Source organism: Oncorhynchus keta, chromosome 27, assembly GCF_023373465.1.
Source record: "Oncorhynchus keta strain PuntledgeMale-10-30-2019 chromosome 27, Oket_V2, whole genome shotgun sequence".
Taxonomy (NCBI): Eukaryota; Metazoa; Chordata; class Actinopteri; order Salmoniformes; family Salmonidae; genus Oncorhynchus; species Oncorhynchus keta.
Window position 1 is genome coordinate 7,763,617 of NC_068447.1, and position 22,578 is coordinate 7,786,194.

Here is a 22,578-nt window from a genome sequence, read left to right on the forward strand (position 1 = left end):
ATAAGAAGAACAGACTTGTTTTGGGCAAGAAACACAAAAAATTGACATTAGACCGGTGAAAATCTGTCCTTTTGTCTGATTTGAATTTTTTTGTTCCAACCGCTGTGTCTTTGTGAGACGCAGAGTAGGTGAACGGATGATCTATGCATGTGTGGTTCCCACCATTGAAGCATGGAGAAGGAGGTGTGATGGTGTGGGTGTGCTTTGCTGGTGACACTGTCTTGATTTACTTAGAATTCAAGGCACACTTAACCAGCATGGCTACCACAGCATTTTACAGCGATACGCAATCCCATGTGGTTTGTGCTTAGTGGGACTATCATTTGTTTTTCAACAGGACAATGACCCAACACACCTCCAGGCAGTGTAAAGGCTATTTGACCAAGAAGGAGAGTGATAGAGTGCTGCATCAGATGACCAGTCCTCCACAATCACCAGACAATTGAGATGGTTTGGGGTGAGTTGGACCGCAGAGTGAAGGAAAAGCAGACAACAAGTGTTCAGCATATGTGGAAACTCCTTCAAGACTGTTGGAAAAGCATTCCAGGTGAAGCTGGTTGAGAGAATGCCAAGAGTGTGCAAATATGTCATCAAGGCAAAGGGTGGCTAATCTCAAATCTCAAAGATAAAATATATTTACATTTTTTTAAATTACTACATGATTCCATGTGTTATTTCATAGTTTTGATGTCTTCACTATGTAGAAAATAGTAAAAATACAGAAAAACTCTTGAATGAGTAGGTGTGTCCAAACCTTTGACTGCTACTGTATGTATATACTGTATGTAACCATAATATATATACATATATATATTTATTCAATGATTTTAAGACGGAGGGGGGACCCGCACCCACCTTCCATCCCCTCGTGTTTTGGGAAACACTGTACTAGGGGATACTAGGGTATTATAGTACTAGTATAGCCAAGGGCAGTATATCTTTGAAGTCAAATGTATTATAGTACTTCACCATGTTTATCCTTGTTGTAACAAGTGAACAAGATGCTCAGGGTCACCTATTGGATGTTCCCTGACTCAGCCTGTTACTACACCATAGAAAATGTGAATAGTGACAGCTACAACTGCCTGCTATTTCACACCTGTCCAGTCTGCCAGGACAATGACCCGCCTTGTCGAGAGATGTGATGCTCTTACCCCCCACCATTTCTCCACCAGCCTGGGATGACTGGTGACATCAAAACAAACTGCACTTTCTCAAGCCTTGTAAAGCTGTAAAGCCTTTTAAACCTGTAAAGCCTTGTAAAGCTGTAAATGATGAGCGTGTTCTGATACATACATAGTAAACACAGCATGGGTCTTCATGATCGTCATTATCATCATCATTATTATAACACAGTAACTGCTAGTAATTACTAGTGAGAGTTCCAAAAAACCCTCACTAGTAATTACAGTATGCAGATTGACTACAGTGCCCAGAATCTCCGGTGACTACAATACCCAGCTCCTCCATTCTTCCGGCCTAGGTAGGGGAACCTCATATACGATAGCGAGGCCTATAGGGAAGCCCATCCCCACCGAAAAAAACAGTATCCATAATCCCCACTAGTGACAACAGTATCCATATCTCCCCACTCCAAGAGTGACTACAATACCCAGAACCCACCTCCTCTGTTCTTGTGACACAGGTAGGGGATCCTCCAAATATTTCCCAGCCCCACAGATAATCCCGACAAAGACTAAGGTTCCCATATCCCCCCTGTGACTACACTATCCAGAATCCCCACCAGTAACTAAGTACAATACCCAGATTCCCCAGCGTTACCCACCTCCTCCGTTCTTCTGACACAGGTAGGGGAACCTCCAGACATTGCCCAGCCCCACAGAGAACCCGACCTGGGCCAGGATGTACTGCAGCTTGCTGTTCCAGGCCGGCCTCCCCTCCTCGTCCCCTGGAGAAGGCAGCAGGCCCTTGCCCATGGCCGGCTGGGCCCCGGGGCTGAGACCCATACTCATCCGGCTGCTCTTATAGTCCAGGGGCTCGGCCAGGGTCAGGAGGTCCGCCACTGACTCAGTGACGGGATCACTGTGAGGGAGTCCCAGGGTCACCTTGCTGTTTTTAGGCATGGTGGCGGTGGATGGTGAGGGTGGTCTAGGGTCAGGGGTACGATGTCAGAAGGGGTCAGAGATGGTCAAAAGGTAGATTCCACAGATAGAGGCGTAAAGATGTTTTTTTGTCTTGAACCTGGAAAGAGACAAGTTACGAGTTGGTTAGATAAATCTTTCTATGTCCTAAACAATCAGACATGGAAATATGTCTCTGTAATGAAACACAGATAATTTACAGCGACAAAAGCTCAATGTCTATATCTTTATGCAACTAGACAAATACAGACACCCTATCCACAGCAGTCTCCTCTCCCCTCCTGTATGGGCTCTTTAAAACCACAGTAGTTTTGATCAAAGAGCCTAACATTTCAGCATGATTCAGCTGTATTTATGTCAGTCCCATTAATTATGCCAGGTCTAAGGTAATAGCTAAAGGAGATTTGTCTAGAAATTGAGTATGAATGGAAATCGCCTGAGCTAACGGCATTGGGCAATTGAATGTAACTTTGTGGAGGGAGACTGTGTAAAACCCTCTAATCTCTGGTTGGTTGGTTGGCTGCTTGGGGTGGTCGGCTGACTGGCTGCTTGACAAGTCAGTAGCTCCTTTCCTGTCCCTTCCTCAGAGGGATGCTATGTTGTTGGTTTAGCCAGTACATCTGATGGGGGGGAGGGGTCTGTGCTATACAGTTGAAGTTGGAAGTTTACATACACTTAGGTTGGAGTCATTAAAACTCATTTATCAACCACTCCACAGATTTATTGTTATCAAACTATAGTTTTGGCAAGTCGGTTAGGACATCTACTTTCTGCATGACACAAGTAATTTTTCCAACAATTGTTGGCAGACAGATTATTTCACTTATAATTCACTGTATTATTCCAGTGGGTCAGAAGTTTACATACACTAAGTTGACTGGACCTTTAAACAGCTTGGACAATTCCTGAAAATTATGTCATGGCTTTAGAAGCTTCTGATAGGCTAATTGACATCATTTGTGTCAATTGGAGGTGTACCTGTGGATGTATTTCAAGGCCTACCTCAGTGCCTCTGTGCTTGACATCATGGGAAAATCAAAAGAAATCAGCCAAGACCTAAGAAAAAAGATTGTCGACCTCCACAAGTCAGGCTCATCCTTGGGAGCAATTTCCAAACGCCTGAAGGTACCACGTTCATCTGTACAAACAATAGTACGCAAGTATAAACACCGTGGGACCATGCAGCCGTCATACAGCTCAGGAAGGAAACGCGTTCTGTCTCCTAGAGATGAACGTACGTTGGTGCGAGAAGTGCAAATCAATCACAGAACAGCAGCAGAGTACCTTGTGAAAATGCTGGAGGAAACAGCTACAAAAATGTCTATATCCACAGTAAAACAAGTCCTATAGTCCCTTTTGGCAAATCTGACCACGACTCCATTTTGTAGCTCCCAGCCTATAGACAGAAACGCCCATGCTGGGGTCTGTTCCAACGCTGGTCCGACCAATCGGATTCCACGCTTCAAGATTGCTTCGATCACGTGGACTGGGATATGTTCCGGATAGCCTGAGACAACAACATTGATGTATACGCTGATTCGGTGAGCGAGTTTACTAGCCAAGTGCATCAGTGATGTTGTACACAAGGTGACTATTAAAACATTCCCCAACCAGAAACCGTGGCCTGATGGCAGCATTCACGCAAAACTGAAAGTGCAAACCACTGGTTTTAATCATGGCAAGGAGACCGGAAACATGACCGAATACAAACAGTTTAGCTATTCCGTTCGCAAGGCAATCAAACAAGCTAAGCGTCAGTATAGAGACAAAGTAGAGTCGCAATTCAACGGCTCAGACACGAGACGTATGTGGCAGGGTCTACAGTCAATCACGGATTACAAAAAGAAAACCAGCCCAGTCGCGGACACCAGCGTCTTGCTCCCAGACAAATTAAACAACTTCTTTGCTCGCTTTGAGGACAATACAGTGCCACTGACACGGCCCGTTACCAAAACCTGCATGCTCTCCCCGGCCACCCCGGCCAACGTGAGTAAAACATTTAAATATTTTAACCCTCGCAAGGCTGCCGGCCCAGATGGCATCCATAGCCGTGTCCTCAGTGCATGCGCAGACCAGCTGGCTGGTGTGTTTAACCTCTTGCTCCTACCTGACACGCAGGCGTCCCATCTAGACATCTGGAAATGCAAATGCGCTACGCTAAATGCTAATAGTACTAGTTAAAACTCAAACGTTCATTAAAATACACATGCAGGGTATTGAATTAAAGCTACACTCGTTGTGAATCCAGGCAACAAGTCAGATTTTTAAAATGCTTTTCGGCGAAAGCATGAGAAGCTATTATCTGATAGCATGTAACACCCCAAAAGACCCGCAGGGGACGTAAACAAAATAATTAGCATAGTCGGCGCTACACAAAACGCACAAATAAATATAAAACATTCATTACCTTTGACCATCTTCTTTGTTGGCACTCCTAGATGTCCCATAATCACTATTGGGTCTTTTTTTCGATTAAATCGGTCCATATATAGCCTAGATATCGATCTATGAAGACTGTGTGATCAACGAAAAAAAATAGCGTTTTATAACGTAACGTCATTTTTTAAAATTAAAAAAGTTGACGATAAACTTTCACAAAACACTTCAAAATACTTTTGTAATGCAACTTTAGGTATTAGTAAACGTTAATAAGCGATCAAATTGATCACGAGGCGATGTATATTCTATAGGGGTACGTCTGGTTAATGTCCGGGTAAATCTCAACCAAAATATCCGGTCGGAGACCTGAAGAAATGGGCTGTCTCTTCTTCGTTTGACCAAGAAACAGAGCCTAGGCAAATGACAAGACTGTTGACATCGTGTGGAAGCTGTAGGTATTGCAACCTCGGCCGCATTTAATGTGGTTCGCCTTTATCAATCGGTTGAAGTGGCGCATGGATATATGTTTCCACTTTCAGTGATCAGATTTTCCTGCACTTTTCGATGAAACGCACGTTCTGTTATAGTCACAGCCGTGATTTAACCAGTTTTATAAACGTCTGAGTGTTTTCTATCCACACATACTAATCATATGCATATACTATATTCCTGGCACGAGTAGCAGGGCGCTGAAATGTTGCGCGATTTTTAACAGAATGTTCAAAAAAGTAGAGGGTCGACTTAAGAGGTTAATTAAGGACATATATAATCAATTCCTATCCAAGTCTGCTGTTCCCACATGCTTCAAGAGGGCCATCATTGTTCTAGTTCCCAAGAAAGCTAAGGTAACTGAGGTAAATGACTATCGCCCCATAGCACTCACTTCTGTCATCATGAAGTGCTTTGAGAGACTAGTCGAGAATCATATCACCTCCACCTTACCTGACACCCTAGACCCACTAGGGTCTGCCCCAATAGGTCCACAGACAACACACTCGCAATCACACTGCACACTTCCCTAACCCATCTGGACAAGAGGAATACCTATTTAAGAATGCTGTTCATTGATTACAGCTAAGAATTTAACACCATAGTACCCTCCAAACTCGTCATTAAGCTCGAGACCCTGGGTCTCAACCCTGCCCTGTGCAACTGGGTCATGGACTTTCTGAAAGGCCGCACCCAGGTGTTGAGGGTAGGAAACTCCACTAGTGGTTGACCAATTATGATTTTTCAACGCCGATACCGATTATTGGAGGACCAAAAAAAGCTGATACCGGTTGCATATACCCTGGCTCTGCGTGCAATGAACGAAAGAGAAGTGACGCAATTTCACCTGGTTAATATTGCCTGCTAACCTGGATTTCTTTTAGCTAAATATGCAGGTTTAAAAATATATACTTCTGTGTATTGATTTTAAGAAAGGCATTGGTGTTTAGGTTAGGTAAAGTTGTGCAACGATTGTGCTTTTTTTCTGCAAATGCGCTTTTGTTAAATCATCCCCCTGCGTTGCATTGATTATATGCAACGCAGGACACGCTAGATAAACTAGTAATATCATCAACCATGTGTAGTTAACTAGTGATTATGATTGATTGATTCTGTCGTGACTCCGACCGAAGGTGGCTCCCCTTCCTGTTCGGGTGGTGCTCGGCGGTCGTCGTCGCCGGCCTACTAGCTGCCACTGATTCTTTTATGTTATTTATTGCTTACACCTGTTTTGAGTTGGCCCGTTTCTTTGTGCGGGATTGATCATTGTAACCCTGGTGTTTGCTACAGACGAACGTGTTCGTGTATTTAGTGCTGGACTGTTTTCGTTCTCTGTGTCTGGGGCATTTTGTTTGAGCACCCAAAAGTGGGGTGGCCATGGTTCACCGTGTGTGCATTAAAAGAGCACTATATTGAACTCTCTGATTTCCTGCGCCTGACTTCACCCTCACAACAACCAGTACCTTACAGAATCCCTCACCAAGAAAATGGAGTCAGCAGGAGCAGCGGCCAACCCTCTCCCATCGATGGAGTAACGGGTTCCCCACCATACCACCGTTCTCCATCGGATCAGAACGGCTATGGATCAGGTGATGGAGAGAATGGACCGATGGGCGAGGAGTGGTCTCCTCTCTCCACCTTCAGCTTCCCTAGCTCGAGACTCCCCATCCCCCGGCTCCAGCGTTCTCCGTCTTACGCTCCCGAGGGATTATGATGGAGTGGCGGCAGGGTGCCAGGGGTTCTTACTCCAACTGGAACTGTACCTGGCCACCGTAAGACCCACTCCCTCGGGAGCGGAGAGGGTGAGTGTCCTCATCACCTGCCTCACGGGTCGTGCTCTGGAGTGGGCGAACGCAGTCTGGAATGGCCCAGACTCAGCGAAGGAGCACTACCCAGAGTTTTTCCGCCGTTTCTGTGCCATGTTTGACCACCCTCCAGAAGGCAGAGCGGCGGGAGAACGACTATTCCATCTCAGGCAGGAGAAGAGGAGCGCCCAGGATTACGCACTGGAGTTCCGGACCTTGGCAGCAGGATCTGGGTGGAACGACAGGGCCCTTATCGACCACTACTGATGTAGCCTCCGGAAGGACGTCCGCAGGGAGCTGGCGTGTCGGGACACCGCTCTTTCCCTGGATGAGCTGATTGACATGTCCATCCGACTGGACAATCTGCTGGCTGCCCGTGGGCGTTTGGAGAGGGTCCTGTGCGTTCCACCACCCAGCACCTTCGCTCCCGTTCCGATGGAGTTGGGAGGGGCCGTGCCAAGGGGTACCGGAGGAGGAGGCCCCCCCTGCACCAGCTGTGGTCGGAGAGGACACACGACCGATCGGTGCTGGGGGGGCATTCCCCCCGAGTATGCCGATTTGACAATCGCTTTCAGTAAAAAGAAAGCGACTAAATTACCACCTCATCGACCGGGGGATTGTGCGATAGATCTCCAGGTAAACGCTGCGCTTCCCAAGAGTCACCTGTACCCATTGTCCCAAGAGGAGACGTTGGCTATGGAGACATATGTCACGGAGTCTCTGGGACAGGGGTACATTCGGTTCTCCATCTCACCCGTCTCCTCGAGTTTCTTTTTTGTGAAGTAAAAGGAGGGAGGTTTGCGTCCGTCTATTGATTATAGAGGTCTAAATGCCATCACAGTGGGGTTGCTACGGCGGTGGAATCATTTCACGGAGCGCAGTTCTTCACAAAACTGGATCTCAGGAGCGCGTATAGTCTGGTGCGTATTCGGAAGGGAGACGAGTGGAAAACCGCATTTACTACCACATCGGGCCACTATGAGTACCGCGTCATGCCGTATGGGTTAAAGAATGCTCCAGCTGTTTTTCAATCCTTTGTAGACGAGATTCTCAGGGACCTGCACAGGCAGGGCGTGGTTGTTTATATCGATTACATTCTGATCTACTCAGCCACTTGCGCCGCACATGTGTCTCTCGTACGCAAGGTGCTTGGTAGACTGCTGGAGCATGACCTATAAGTCAAGGCTGAGAAGTGTGTGTTCTCCAAACGAGCCGTCTCCTTTCTGGGTTATCCCATTTCCACCTCGGGGGTGGTGATGGAGGGTGACCGCATTAAGGCCGTGCGTAATTGGCCGACTCCGACCAAGGTAAAAGAGGTGCAGCGGTTTTTGGGTTTTGCCAACTACTACCGGAGGTTTATCCGGGGTTTTGGCCAGGTAGCGGCTCCCATTACCTCACTGCTGAAGGGGTGCCCAGTGCGGTTGCAGTGGTCAGCAGAGGCGGACGGAGCTTTCAACAGGTTGAAGGCGCTGTTCACGGATGCACCCGTGTTGGCGCATCTGGACCCCTCTCTAGCATTCATAGTGGAGGTGGACGCGTCCGAGGCTGGGGTGGGTGCCGTGCTATCACGTCGCTTGGGTACGCCACCAAAACTCCGCCCCTGCGCTTTCTTCTCAAGGAAGCTCAGCCCAGCGGAACCCAACTATGATGTAGGGGACCGGGAGTTGTTAGCGGTGGTCAGGGCTCTGAAGGTGTGGAGACACTGGCTTGAGGGGGCTAAGCACCCCTTTCTCATCTGGACTGACCACCAGAATCTGGAGTATATTCGGGCAGCTAGGAGACTAGGGCCATGTTTTTCACCCGATTCCGGTTCACGTTATCTTATAGACCGGGCTCCCAGAATGTGAAGGCGGACGCACTGTCCCGCCTTTACGACACGGAGGATCAGTCCACCGAACCTACTCCCATCCTTCCCGCCTCGAGGCTGATAGCACCAGTGGTATGGGAGGTGGACTCGGACATCGAGCGGGCGTTACGGGCAGAACACGCGCCTCCTCAGTGTCCGGCGGGGTGGAAGTACGTGCCGCTTGGTGTTCGGGACCAACTGATTCGGTGGGCTCACTTCCTACCCTCCTCGGGTCACCCTGGGGTGCGAGGACAGTGAGGAGCCTTCGGGGGAGGTATTGGTGGCCTACCTTGGCTAGGGACGTTAGGGTTTATGTCTCCTCCTGTTCGGTATACGCCCAGAGCAAGGCTCCTAGGCACCTTCCTAGAGGGAAGTTACAACCCCTCCCCATTCCACAACGGCCATGGTCTCATCTCTCCGTAGATTTCCTGACCGATCCTCCCCCGTCTCAGGGGAACACTACGGTTCTGGTGATTGTGGATCGGTTCTCTAAGTCCTGCCGTCTCCCCCCATTGCCCGGTATCCCTACAGCCCTACAGACTGCGGAGGCATTATTCATTATTCACCCACGTCTTCCGGCACTATGGGGTGCCGGAGGACATCGTTTCTGATCGGGACACCTGCCCCTCCTTCAAAGTCCTGAGGAGAATAAACGAGGTGTGTTATCGATTACAACTCCCTTCCTATTATCATATTAACCCCTCGTTTCATGTGTCTCACCTCAGGCCGGTGGAAGCTGGTCCCCTGCAGGACGGTGAGGTGCCGGAGGTCCCTCCTCCCCCTCTGGACATCGAGGGGTCCCCGGCGTACACGATACGGGACATTCTGGACTCGAGACGCCGGGTGAGGGGCCTGCAGTAACTTGTGGACTGGGAGGGGTACAGTCCGGAGGAGAGGTGCTGGGTACCGGTGGGGGACATTTTGGATCGTTTTGGGATTTTTTTTTGGATCATTTTGGGATTTCCATCGTCTCCATCCGGATCGCCCTGCGCCTCGTCCTCCGGGTCGACCTCGAGGCCGGTGTCGACGCGCTGCGGGAGCCGCGCGTCAGGGGGGGGGGGTACTGTCACGACTCTGACCGAAGGTGGCTCCCCTTCATGTTCGGTGGCGCTCGGCGGTCGTCGTCGCCGGCCTACTAGCTGCCACTGATTATTTTCTCCCCCTTCTTATGTGTTTATTGATTACACCTGTTTTGATTGGTTCTATTAGTTCGGCTTTATTAGTCAGCCGGCCCGCCAGTTCCTTTGATCATTGTAACCCTGGTGTTTGCTACAGACAAACTTGTTTGTGTATTTAATGCTGGACTGTTTTCGTTCCCTGTGTGTCTGGAGCATTTTGTTTGAGCACCCAAAAGTGGGGTGGCCGTGGTTCACCGTGTGTGCATTAAAGGAGCACTATATTGAACTCTCTGCTTTCCTGCCTTGACTTCAACCTCACGACACCCAGTACCTTACAGATTAATTGTTTTTTATAAGGTAAGTTTAATGCTTGCTAGCAACTTACCTTGGCTTCAACGCGTAACAGGCATGCTCCTCGTGGAGTGCAATGAGAGGCAGGTGGTTAGAGCATTGGACTAGTTAACCGTAAGGTTGCAAGATTGAATCCCAGAGCTGACAAGGTACCCCTAAACAAGGCAGTTAGCCCACCGTTCCTAGGCCGTCATTGAAAATAAGAATGTGTTCTTAATTAACTGACTTGCCTCGTTAAATAAAGGTGTAAAAACAAAAAACAAAAAATGGCAAATCGGCGTTCAAGACTACCGATTTCCGATTGTTATGAAAACTTGAAATCCGCCCTAATTAATCGGCCATTCCGATGATTAATCGGTCGACCTCTTTTTCTTCACCCCGCTGATTCTCAACACTGGGGCCCCACAAGGGTGCATTCTCAGCCCTCTCCTGTACTCCCTGTTCACCCATGACTGCGTGGTCATGCACGCCTCCAACACAATCATCAAGTTTGCAGACAACACTACAGTGGTAGGCTTGATTACCAACAACAACGAGACGGCCTATAGGGAGGAGGTGAAGGCCCTCAGAGTGTGGTGTCAGGACAATAACCTCACACTCAATCAAAGGAGATGATCGTGGGACTTCAGGAAAAAGCAGAGGGAGCAGCCCCCTATCCACATTGACAGGACAGTAGTGCAGAAGATGTAAAGTTTTAAGTTCCTCGGTGTACACATCATGGACAAACTGAAATGGTCCACCCACACAGACAGCGTGGTGAAGAAGGTGCGGTCTGACAGGCGCTGAAGAAATTTGGCTTGTCACCGAAAACACTCATAAACTTTTACAGATGCACAATCGAAAGCATCCTGTCGGGCTGTATCACTGTCTGGTACGGCAACTTCTCCGCCCACAACCGTAAGGCTCTCCAGAGGGTAGTGAGGTCTGCACAATGCATCACTGGGGGCAAACTACCTGCCCTCCAGTACACCTACACCACCCGATGTCACAGGAAGGTCATCAAGGACAACAAAAGATCATCAAGGACAACAACCCCCCGAGTCACTGCCTGTTCATCCCGCTATCATTCAGAAGGCGAGGTCAGTACAGGTGCATCAAAGCTGGGACCGAAAGACTGAAAAACAGTTTCTATCTCAAGGCCATCAGACTGTTCAACAGCCATCACTAACATTGAGTGGCTGCTGCCTACATACTGACTCAAATCTCTAGCTACTTTAATAATAAAAAAATTGGAGGTAATAAACATATCTCTAGTCACTTGAAACAATGCCGCTTTATGTAATGTTTACATACCTTACATTACTCCTCTCATATGTATATACTGTACTCTATACCATCTACTGCATCTTGCCTATGCCGCTCGACCATCGCTCATCCATATATTTATATGTACATATTCTTATTAATTCCTTTACACTTGCGTGTATAAGGTAGTTGTTGTGAAATTATTCGATTACTTGTTAGATATTACTGCACGGTGAGAACTAGAAGCTCAAGCATTTCCTTACACTTAACATCTGCTAACCTTGTGTGTGGGACAAATAACATTTGATTTGATTTACATCGACATAACCAGAAAGGCTGCTCAGCAAGGATCGCAAAATCGCCATAAAAAGCCAGACTACAGTTTGCAACTGCACATGGGGACAAAGGTAGTACTTTTTGGAGAAATGTCCTCTGGTCTGATGAAACGAAAATAGAACTGTTTGGCCATAATGACCACCGTTATGTTTGGAGGAAAAAGGGGGAGGCTTGCAAGCCGAAGAACACCATCCCAACCGTGAAGCAAGGGGGTGGCAGCATCATGTTGTGGGGGTGCTTTGCTGCAGGAGGGACTGGTGCACTTCACAAAATAGATGGCATCATGAGGGATGAAATTTCTGTGGGTATATTGAAGCAAAATCTCAAGACATCAGTCAGGAAGTTAAAGCTTGGTCGCAAATGGGTCTTCCAAATGGACAATGACCCCAAGCATACTTCCAAAGTTGTGGCAAAATGGCTTAAGGACAACAAAGTCAAGGTATTGGAGTGGCCATCACAAAAATCTGACCTCAATACCATAGAACATTTGTGGGAAGAACTGAAAAAGCGTGTGCGAGCAAGGAGGTCTACAAACCTGACTCAGTTACACCAGCTCTGTCAGGAGGAATGGGCCAAAATTCACCTAACCTATTGTGGGAAGCTTGTGGAAGGCTACATTTGACCCAAGTTAAACAATTTAAAGGCAATGCTACCAAATACTAATTGAGTGTATGCAACTTCTGAGCCACTGGGAATGTGATGAAATAAATAAATGCTGAAATAAATAATTCTCTCTACTTATATCCTGCCATTTCAAATTCTTAAAATAAAGTGGTGATCCTAACTGACACTGAATTTTTACTATGATTAAATATCAGGAATTGTGAAAAACTGAGTTTAAATGTATTTGGCTAAGGTGTATGTAAACTTTTGACTTCAACTCTAGGTAGGGCTGGCACAATTACAATATAACCGTGTAACCGTGATGGTTATGAATGAAGACTGTTTAAACTATTATTATTACATTTTTTGCGGTTGAACGAACAGCTGACTGAATGACCACAATGCAGCCGCAGCACACATAGAAAAATAATGAATGAAACAGGCTTGGTTATAAGCTCTAACCCTGGCGATTTGACTGGTAAACTCATGGGTACACTCACAATGGCTGCCTGGTATTGTGATGCAATCATTTCCATGGTAATGTAGAATGTTCATTCAAATTATACTAACTGATGTGGCTCATGCAATGGAATGGATTTTTTGCAATGTCAGTTGAGTTGAATCGTAGCACATATTTTAGCAATGGCCATCAGTCCATCCATTATGCCATCATTGACTTGAATGGGGACGCCCATTCTATTGAAGTTACAATGATTATTCGCCACGTACACAGGATACAACAGGTGTAAAACAGTACAGTGAAATTCTTACATTCAGAGCTGTTTCCCAACAATACACTGATACCAATATAGATAGTAATAGAAAGTCGAAAAAATAATTGAAGTAAGAATAAAAAACACACAAGAACTACGATGAGTTAAAGAAACACGCAAGTAAAAGTATATACAGGTCAGTACCAGTACCTTATTCAACATGCAGGGGTACTGGACTGGTTGTATATACAGGTCAGTACCAGTACCTTAATCAACATGCAGGGGTACTGGACTGGTTGTATATACAGGTCAGTACCAGTACCTTAGTCAACATGCAGGGGTACTGGACTGGTTGTATATACAGGTCAGTACCAGTACCTTAGTCAACATGCAGGGGCACTGGAGTGGTTGTATATACAGGTCAGTACCAGTACCTTATTCGATGTGCAGCGGTACTGGATTGGTTGAGGTGGGTTTATACAATAAAAATGTACTGGTAGTTATATACAGGGCTGAAAATTGTGTGATAGCAGGAATATATAAATACTTCTTGTAATATTTAACTAGGCAATTCAGTTAAGAACAAATTATCATTTACAATATCGGCCTACTCTGGCCAAACCCGGACGACGCTGGGCCAACTGTGCACTGCCCTATGGGACTCCCAATCACAGCCAGATATGATTCAGCCTGGATTCAAACCTGGGAATGTAGTGACACCCCTTGCACTGAGATGCAGTGCCTTAGACAGCTGCGCCACTCGGGAGGCTCAATATACTAATGGTAATATATACATGTAAAGAGGAATAATAGTGACCAATAGAAGAAGAAATAGATAAATATTAATGGTAATGGAAATCAATAATCAATGGACAGCAAGCTGCGGAGAGTGTGATCACACGGAACGGCTGGTGCTCTCATGCATGTTTCAGTGTTATTTGCCAGTGTTATTTGCTCTTGGCTGTGCTTCCCGGGACAAATTCCGGTCTGAGCTAGCAAAACAATCTTGTAACTTAGCATCTGCTTCATCTGACCACTTTTTTATTGATCGAGTCACTGGTGCTTCCTGCTTTTTTTTTGTTGCTTTTAAGCAGGATTTGCCAAATGGAGGGTGAGGGGAGCTTTGTATGCATCTCTGTGTGTGGAGTAAAAGTGGTTAAACATTTTTTTCCATCTGGTTGCACATTAAATTAACCTCTGGCCTTAAATACAATGTTTAGTAGATGTTGGGATAGAGAGAGAGAGAGAGAGAGAGAGAGAGAGAGAGAGAGAGAGAGAGAGAGAGAGAGAGAGAGAGAGAGAGAGAGAGAGAGAGAGAGAGAGAGAGAGAGAGAGAGAGAGAGAGAGAGAGAGAGAGAGAGAGAGAGAGAGAGAGAGAGAGAGAGAGAGAGAGAGAGATGAGCTACAGTATCCTGGGGCCCTCAGACCTGTCTGACTGTCTGTCACTTTAGCCTTGACCTTATCAACCAGACTGTTGTCGTGTCTGCTCATCAACTATGAATCATGGCATTTCTGTAGGCCAAATAACTGGATGGATCCTTCATACATGTGGAGAGTAGTGACGCTACGTAACAAACCCTGTGTAAACAACACAAAAAGAAGTTAAGAAGGGCATTTGGATAGTAGTAGATAGCTGAAACCTGCAATCAGACCAACCAGTAAGACCCCATCTCTCCAGGGAAGAGTTGTTGCTTAAATCATAACAGTCCAGGTCCTTGTGGTGCCATTTCTAGAGGAGATGCTCCACTTTATCCAAATGGGGTTGCTAGGCAATGGTTATTCGTGTTAAATGTACATTCCATCCCTGCAGCCTCAGTGAAACCCAACCTCTCCTCCTCTCACTATCTCACAGACTGTCACTGTCATCTCTTGGAAGGACTGCTGCCAATCACATAGTGTTACTGTGACAAAATAGAAGTGAACTAGACCTAACCTGCCAGACATCATACCCTATTCACGACCGGGATAGAGGCTAGGAGTGAATTAAATATATCCAGGCCATGGTCCACCCATATTGAGTCTAATGACTTGTTCTTGGACAGTTTCAGTACATCCTATGTACATCCCATATAGTATATTATTGTATACTAGGGGAAATAATTGCCTTTTCTGAAGACAACAAATTATTATATTCTATAGAAACTATTCTATTCCGTGTGGTTTTGAGAGGATTTGGGACTTTTTAAAAACAGAGTTGAAATCCCATAGCATCTTGACATCTAGCATCTTCCCACTTAGGGGTGCCTCCTCCAGGCCCAACTCAACTGAGAGACACCATCATGTCATAGCCAATTGGCCTAATGTCCACAGGTACACTGTGTCGTGTGTGACTCCTTGTGGAAAAAAAAAACACTATTGCTTCAAACAGTGCACAGCTGGAGGACACATTTCATGAATCGTCGCCAAGGTCAAGGTAAGAAAACCCCGAATAATGCATCCAAAGACAGAGCACGGTGGCCTATTTCCTCCATAGGTGACCTGATCACTCAATAAATGGTATAAGTGAACGTCGGGGATGCGTATTGTAGGACTTTATAATCGAACTAAATATTGTGGACAGCACCGCAACCTAGAGTGACCGCGCCAATGAGCGCTCAGCCTCACATCGCACGGAAAAAAAGACGAACGCTTTCAAAAAGACAAAGCTACAGTATGAAATAGCCTATGAAACAATCATGCAGATTTGAAAAGGTGAGACCTGACAATTATTTTCCATTGACTTTAACGATTATCTTATTATTAGCCTAGATATTTCATGATGCAATCGAGTAGCCTAATGCGTTGCTAGATGGAAAGAAAGGATTAAGAATCGTAAATGCCCTCCTTACCTTATTCAAAGTACAACAGCAACAGTATTTGTTCTCAAAACAATTAAAAAATCACACATTTAGTAAGGCAAATCTTCATTCAGGCACAACCTCCGAAACCAGCATCTCTCTGCGCGCAGAGATGCAAAATCACCGCGAGTTCCTTGGTGGAAAATGACATGCGGTGATGCGCGTAAAGTCTGACGCAGACAGAGACAGACACCAATGGTTCTCATTGGCAAGTTTAACGGACCATAACGGTCACTTTTACACACATTAACAACAATGTATTGTATCTACTTCATCAATCCAGCACTGATATTGTCTATATTATTTCTGAAAACCCCTGTTAAGGTTCCTTCCACGTGGTTATTATTGGTAGGACAACTCCCTGTATTTAGAGTTGACTATGGTGAAGTTTTTTTTTCTCCCCATCAAGATGCCTGACGCTGGTTTGAGTCATCCTCTCTTTCTGACGTCAGCCGATGTTTATATACCTATTTTAAAGCATCTAGTATGTTTCTGTCAGACAATAACAGTCGAGGTGCTGCTATTTGTCCCTGAGGGAGGGCAGTTAAAGTAATGGTGCATGTTGTTCAACACAACAAGGTACAGTTGAAGTCGGAAGTTTACATGCACCTTAGCCAGATACATTTAAACACCGTTTTTCACAATTCCTGACATTTAATCCTAGTAAAATTCCCTGTTTTAGGTGTCAGAATATTAATAGAGAGAATTATTTATTTTTGCTTTTCATTCAACACATTCCCAGTGGGTAAGAAGTTTACATTCACTCAATTAGTATTTGGTAGCATTACCTTTAAATTGTTAAACTTGGGTCAAACGTTTCGGGCAGCCTTCCACAAGCTTCCCACAATAAGTTGGGTGAATGTTGGCCCATTCCTCCTGACAGAGCTGGTGTAACTGAGTCAGGTTTGTAGGTATCCTTGATCGCACACACTTTTTCAGTTGTGTGCACACATTTTCTATAGGATTGATGTCAGGGCTTTGTGATGGCCACTCCAATACCTTCACTTTGTTGTCCTTAAGCCATTTTGCCACAACTTTGGAAGTATGCCTGGGGTCATTGTTCATTTGGAAGACCCATTTGCGACCAAGCTTTAATATCCTGAGTGATGTCTTGATATGTTGCTTCAATATATCCACATCATTTTCATTCCTTATGAAGAGATCTATTTTTTTGAAGTGCACCAGTCCTGAGCGGTATGACGGCTGCGTGGTCCCATGGTGTTTATACTTGCGTACTATTGTTTGTACAGATGAACGTGGTACCTTCAGGCGTTTGGAAATTGCTCCCAAGGATGAACCAGACTTGTGGAGGTCTACAATCTTTCTTCTGAGGTCTTGGCTGATTTGTAAAAATTGTCCAATGATGTCAAGCAAAGAGGCGCTGAGTTTGAAGGTAGGCCTTGAAATACATCCACAAGTACACCTCGAATTGACTCAAATGATGTCAATTAACCTATCAGAAGCTTCTAAATCTGGATTTTTCCAAGCTGTTTAAAGTCACAGTCAACTTAGTGTATGTAAACTTCTGACCCACTGGAATTGTGATACAGTCAATTATAAATGAAATAATCTGTCTGCAAACAATTGTTGGAAAAATACCTTGTGTCATGCAGAAAGTAGATGTGCTAACCGACTTGCCACAACTATAGTTTGTTAACAAGACATTTGTGGAGTGGTTGAAAAAGGAGTTTTAATGACTCCAACCTAAGTGTATGTAAACTTCTGACTTCAACTGTAGGTAACAGATTGTTTTTCTGTTGTCACAAAGCTGAAATTAAATGAAGCCTCTTAAACTCGCAGATACAGGTGTCAACACTTGGCTATAATAATGGCACTAACTAGGTGTGGAATTTTGCACCCCTGTCAAACATTTTGACAAAAAAATAAATGTAATGCTCAATTAGTGTGTGTAAATATGCACACAGAGTAGTTTGAATATTCAAATGTACCAACTGTATGCCATTATCGAATGTCCAAGAGACATTCCAATCAATGGAACAAAATTCAGTGTTTCTATCAGTATTATTACACATTATGCGTATGATTACCAGATATTACCAAATATTGTAACATATGTTCTTCCAACAACATTTTTTTTTTTTAACCTTTATTTTACTCGGCAAGTCAGAACAAATTCTTATTTTCAATGAAGGCCTAGGAACAGTGGGTTAACTGCCTGTTCAGGGGTAGAACGACTGTAACCACTTTGCCACCCCATCACAGTTCATTTCTGGCTGAGGATATGCTCACAGACAGGCTATCTTCCATTTCTGGCTGAGGATATGCTCACTGACAGGCTATCTTCCATTTCTGGCTGAGGATATGCTCATAGACAGGCTATCTTCCATTTCTGGCTGAGGATATGCGATCATAGACAGGCTATCTTCCATTTCTGGCTGAGGATATGCACACTGACAGGCTATCTTCCATTTCTGGCTGAGGATATGCGATCACAGACAGGCTATCTTCCATTTCTGGCTGAGGATATGCGATCACTGACAGGCTATCTTCCATTTCTGGCTGAGGATATGCGATCATAGACAGGCTATCTTCCATTTCTGGCTGAGGATATGCGATCACAGACAGGCTATCTTCCATTTCTGGCTGAGGATATGCGATCACAGACAGGCTATCTTCCATTTCTGGCTGAGGATATGCGATCACTGACAGGCTATCTTCCATTTCTCTGGCTCACTGACAGGCTATCTTCCATTTCTGGCTGAGGATCATCACTGACAGGCTATCTTCCATTTCTGGCTGAGGATATGCTGAGGCTATCTTCCATTTCTGGCTGAGGATATGCGATCACTGACAGGCTATCTTCCATTTCTGGCTGAGGATATGCGATCATAGACAGGCTATCTTCCATTTCTGGCTGAGGATATGCGATCACAGACAGGCTATCTTCCATTTCTGGCTGAGGATATGCGATCACAGACAGGCTATCTTCCATTTCTGGCTGAGGATATGCGATCACTGACAGGCTATCTTCCATTTCTGGCTGAGGATATGCGATCACTGACAGGCTATCTTCCATTTCTGGCTGAGGATATGCGATCACTGACAGGCTATCTTCCATTTCTGGCTGAGGATATGCGATCACTGACAGGCTATCTTCCATTTCTGGCTGAGGATATGCGATCACTGACAGGCTATCTTCCATTTCTGGCTGAGGATATGCGATCACTGACAGGCTATCTTCCATTTCTGGCTGAGGATATGCGATCACTGACAGGCTATCTTCCATTTCTGGCTGAGGATATGCGATCACTGACAGGCTATCTTCCATTTCTGGCTGAGGATATGCGATCACTGACAGGCTATCTTCCAGACCATTTCTTTAGCAGCTGTGGACTATAAAGACATCAATTCAAATCAAATCAAATTTTATTTGTCACATACACATGGTTAGCAGATGTTAATGCGAGTGTAGCGAAATGCTTGTGCTTCTAGTTCCGACAATGCAGTGATAACCAACAAGTAATCTAACTAACAATTCCAAAACTACTGTCTTATACACAGTGTAAGGGGATAACGAATATGTACATAAGGATATATGAATGAGTGATGGTACAGAGCAGCATACAGTAGATGGTATCGAGTACAGTATATACATATGAGATGAGTATGTAGACAAAGTAACCAAAGTGGCATAGTTAAAGTGGCTAGTGATACATGTGTTACATAAGGATGCATTTGAAGTTATTCACTTTGGAACAGCAACACATCAACATGTATTTTTGTTTTATATGAACACACACACCTACAGTAGTCAATTCCTAGACACAAAGGGTCACAATTGTTGTTGTGCTTTAGTGCCATCTCAGTTGGTGTACAGATGGAAGAGTATCACTGAACACTTTAAACCTAAATAGAGGATTTGGAACATGTGTTGCTCTTTGAAGAGATAGTTGGCAAACGGATCTTGTGAGGGATCCGCTCCCTTTGAAACGGATCTTGTGAGGGATCCTATTCCTTTGAAACGGATCTTGTGAGGGATCCTCTTCCTTTGAAACAGATCTTGTGAGGGATCCTCTTCCTTTGAAATGGATCTTGTGAGGGATCCTCTTCCTTTGAAATGGATCTTGTGAGGGATCCTCTTCCTTTGAAACGGATCTTGTGAGGGATCCTCTTCCTTTGAAACGGATCTTGTGAGGGATCCTCTTCCTTTGAAAAGGATCTTGTGAGGGATCCTCTCCCTTGGAAACGGATCTTGTGAGGGATCCTCTTCCTTTGAAATGGATCTTGTGAGGGATCCTCTTCCTTTGAAACGGATCTTGTGAGGGATCCTCTTCCTTTGAAAAGGATCTTGTGAGGGATCCTCTCCCTTGGAAACGGATCTTGTGAGGGATCCTCTTCCTTTGAAATGGATCTTGTGAGGGATCCTCTCCCTTTGAAACGGATCTTGTGAGGGATCCTCTTCCTTTGAAATGGATCTTGTGAGGGATCCTCTTCCTTGAAATGGATCTTGTGAGGGATCCTCTTCCTTGAAAGATACGATTATAAACACAAGTATTTGTCTACTGTAGGGCAGACTGGAGATCCACTACCTCTCTGGGTACCCTACCCCCTACTCCCTGGGTACCCTGCCCCTACTCCCTGGGCACCCTACTCCTACTCCCTGGGCACCCTACCCCCTATTCCCTGGGCACCCTACCCCCTACTCCCTGGGTACCCTGCCCCTACTCCCTGGGCACCCTACCCCCTACTCCCTGGGTACCCTGCCCCTACTCCCTGGGCACCCTACCCCCTACTCCCTGGGCATCCTGCCCCCTACTCCCTGGTACCCTACCCGCCTACTCCCTGGGCATCCTGCCCCCTACTCCCTGAGCATCCTACCCCCTAGTCCCTGGGTACCCTACCCCCTACTCCCTGGGTAACCTACCCCCTACTCCCTGGGTACCCTACCCCCTACTCCCTGGGTACCCTACCCGCCTACTCCCTGGGTATTCTACCCCCTACTCCCTGGGTACCCTACCCCCTACTCCCTGGGTACCCTACCCACCTACTCCCTGGGTACCCTACCCCCTACTCCCTGGGCATCCTACCCCCTACTCCCTGGGTACCATACCCGCCTACTCCCTGGGCATCCTACCGCTACCCTGGGTATTCTACCCCTAATCCCTGGGTACCCTACCCCCTACTCCCTGGGTACCCTACCTCCTACACCCTGGGTATTCTACCCCCTACCCCTGGGTACCCTACCCCCTACTCCCTGGGTACCCTACCTCCTACACCCTGGGTATTCTACCCCCTCCCCTGGGCACCCTACCCGCCTACTCCCTGGGCACCCTACCCCCTACTCCCTGGGCATCCTACCCCCTACTCCCTGGGTACCATACCCGCCTACTCCCTGGGCATCCTACCCCCTACCCCTGGGTATTCTACCCCCTAATCCCTGGGTACCCTACCCCTACCCCTGGGTACCCTACCTCCCACCCTGGGTATTCTACCCCCTACTCCCTGGGAACCCTACCCCTAATCCCTGGGCATCCTACCCCCTACTCCCTGTGTATTCTACCCCCTACTCCCTGGGTACCCTACCCCCTACTCCCTGGGCATCCTACCCCTACACCCTGAGTACTCTACCCGCCTACTCCCTGGGCATCCTACCCCCTACTCCCTGAGCATCCTACCCCCTAGTCCCTGGGTACCCTACCCCTACTCCTGGGTAACCTACCCCCTACTCCCTGGGTACCCTACCCCCTACTCCCTGGGCATCCTACCCGCCTACTCCCTGGGTATTCTACCCCCTACTCCCTGGGTACCCTACCCGCCTACTCCCTGGGCATCCTACCCCCTACTCCCTGGGCATCCTACCCCCTACTCCCTGGGTACCCTACCCCCTACTCCCTGGGTACCCTACCCCCTACTCCCTGGGTACCCTACCCCCTACTCCCTGGGTACCCTACCCCCTACTCCCTGGGTACCCTACCCCCTACTCCCTGGGTACCCTACCCCCTACTCCCTGGGCACCCTACCCACCTACTCCCTGGGTACCCTACCCCCTACTCCCTGGGCATCCTACCCCCTACTCCCTGGGTACCATACCCGCCTACTCCCTGGGCATCCTACCCCCTACTCCCTGGGTATTCTACCCCCTAATCCCTGGGTACCCTACCCCCTACTCCCTGGGTACCCTACCTCCTACACCCTGGGTATTCTACCCCCTACTCCCTGGGTACCCTACCCCCTACTCCCTGGGTACCCTACCTCCTACACCCTGGGTATTCTACCCCCTACTCCCTGGGCACCCTACCCGCCTACTCCCTGGGTACCCTACCCCCTACTCCCTGGGCATCCTAGCCCCTACTCCCTGTGTATTCTACCCCCTACTCCCTGGGAACCCTACCCCCTACTCCCTGGGTATTCTACCCCCTACTCCCTGGGTACCCTACCCCCTACTCCCTGGGTATTCCCCCTACACCCTGGGTACCCCCCCTACTCCCTGGGCATCCTACCCCTACTCCCTGGGTATTCTACCCCTACTCCCTGTGTACCCTACCCCCTACTCCCTGGGTACCCTACCCCCTGGGGCATCCTACCCCTACCCCTCCCTGGGCATCCTCCCCCTACTCCCTGGTACCCTACCCCCTACTCCCTGGGCATCCTACCCCCTACTCCCTGTGTATTCTACCCCCTACTCCCTGGGTACCCTACCCCCTACTCCCTGGGTACCCTACCCCCTACTCCCTGGGTACCCTACCCCCTACCCCTACCCCCTACCCCTGGGCCCTACCCCTACCCCTGGGCC

At 47.1% G+C, this 22,578-nt stretch overlaps 1 protein-coding gene across 1 annotated transcript in view; it reads right to left on the reverse strand.

Moving 5' to 3' along the window:
* The window catches only part of LOC118373843 (sodium-dependent neutral amino acid transporter SLC6A17-like), a 73,215-nt gene extending 57,016 nt beyond the window's left edge, over window positions 1-16,199 (reverse strand). The window contains exons 1-2 of the mRNA XM_052481459.1: window positions 15,816-16,199; window positions 1,787-2,202 (exon numbers count right to left, since the gene is read on the reverse strand). Of these exons, the coding sequence (XP_052337419.1) occupies window positions 1,787-2,084 (298 nt within the window). The 5' untranslated portion in view covers window positions 2,085-2,202; window positions 15,816-16,199. The remainder of the gene's footprint in view (window positions 1-1,786; window positions 2,203-15,815) is intronic.
* Between the last annotated feature and the right edge of the window lie 6,379 nt (window positions 16,200-22,578).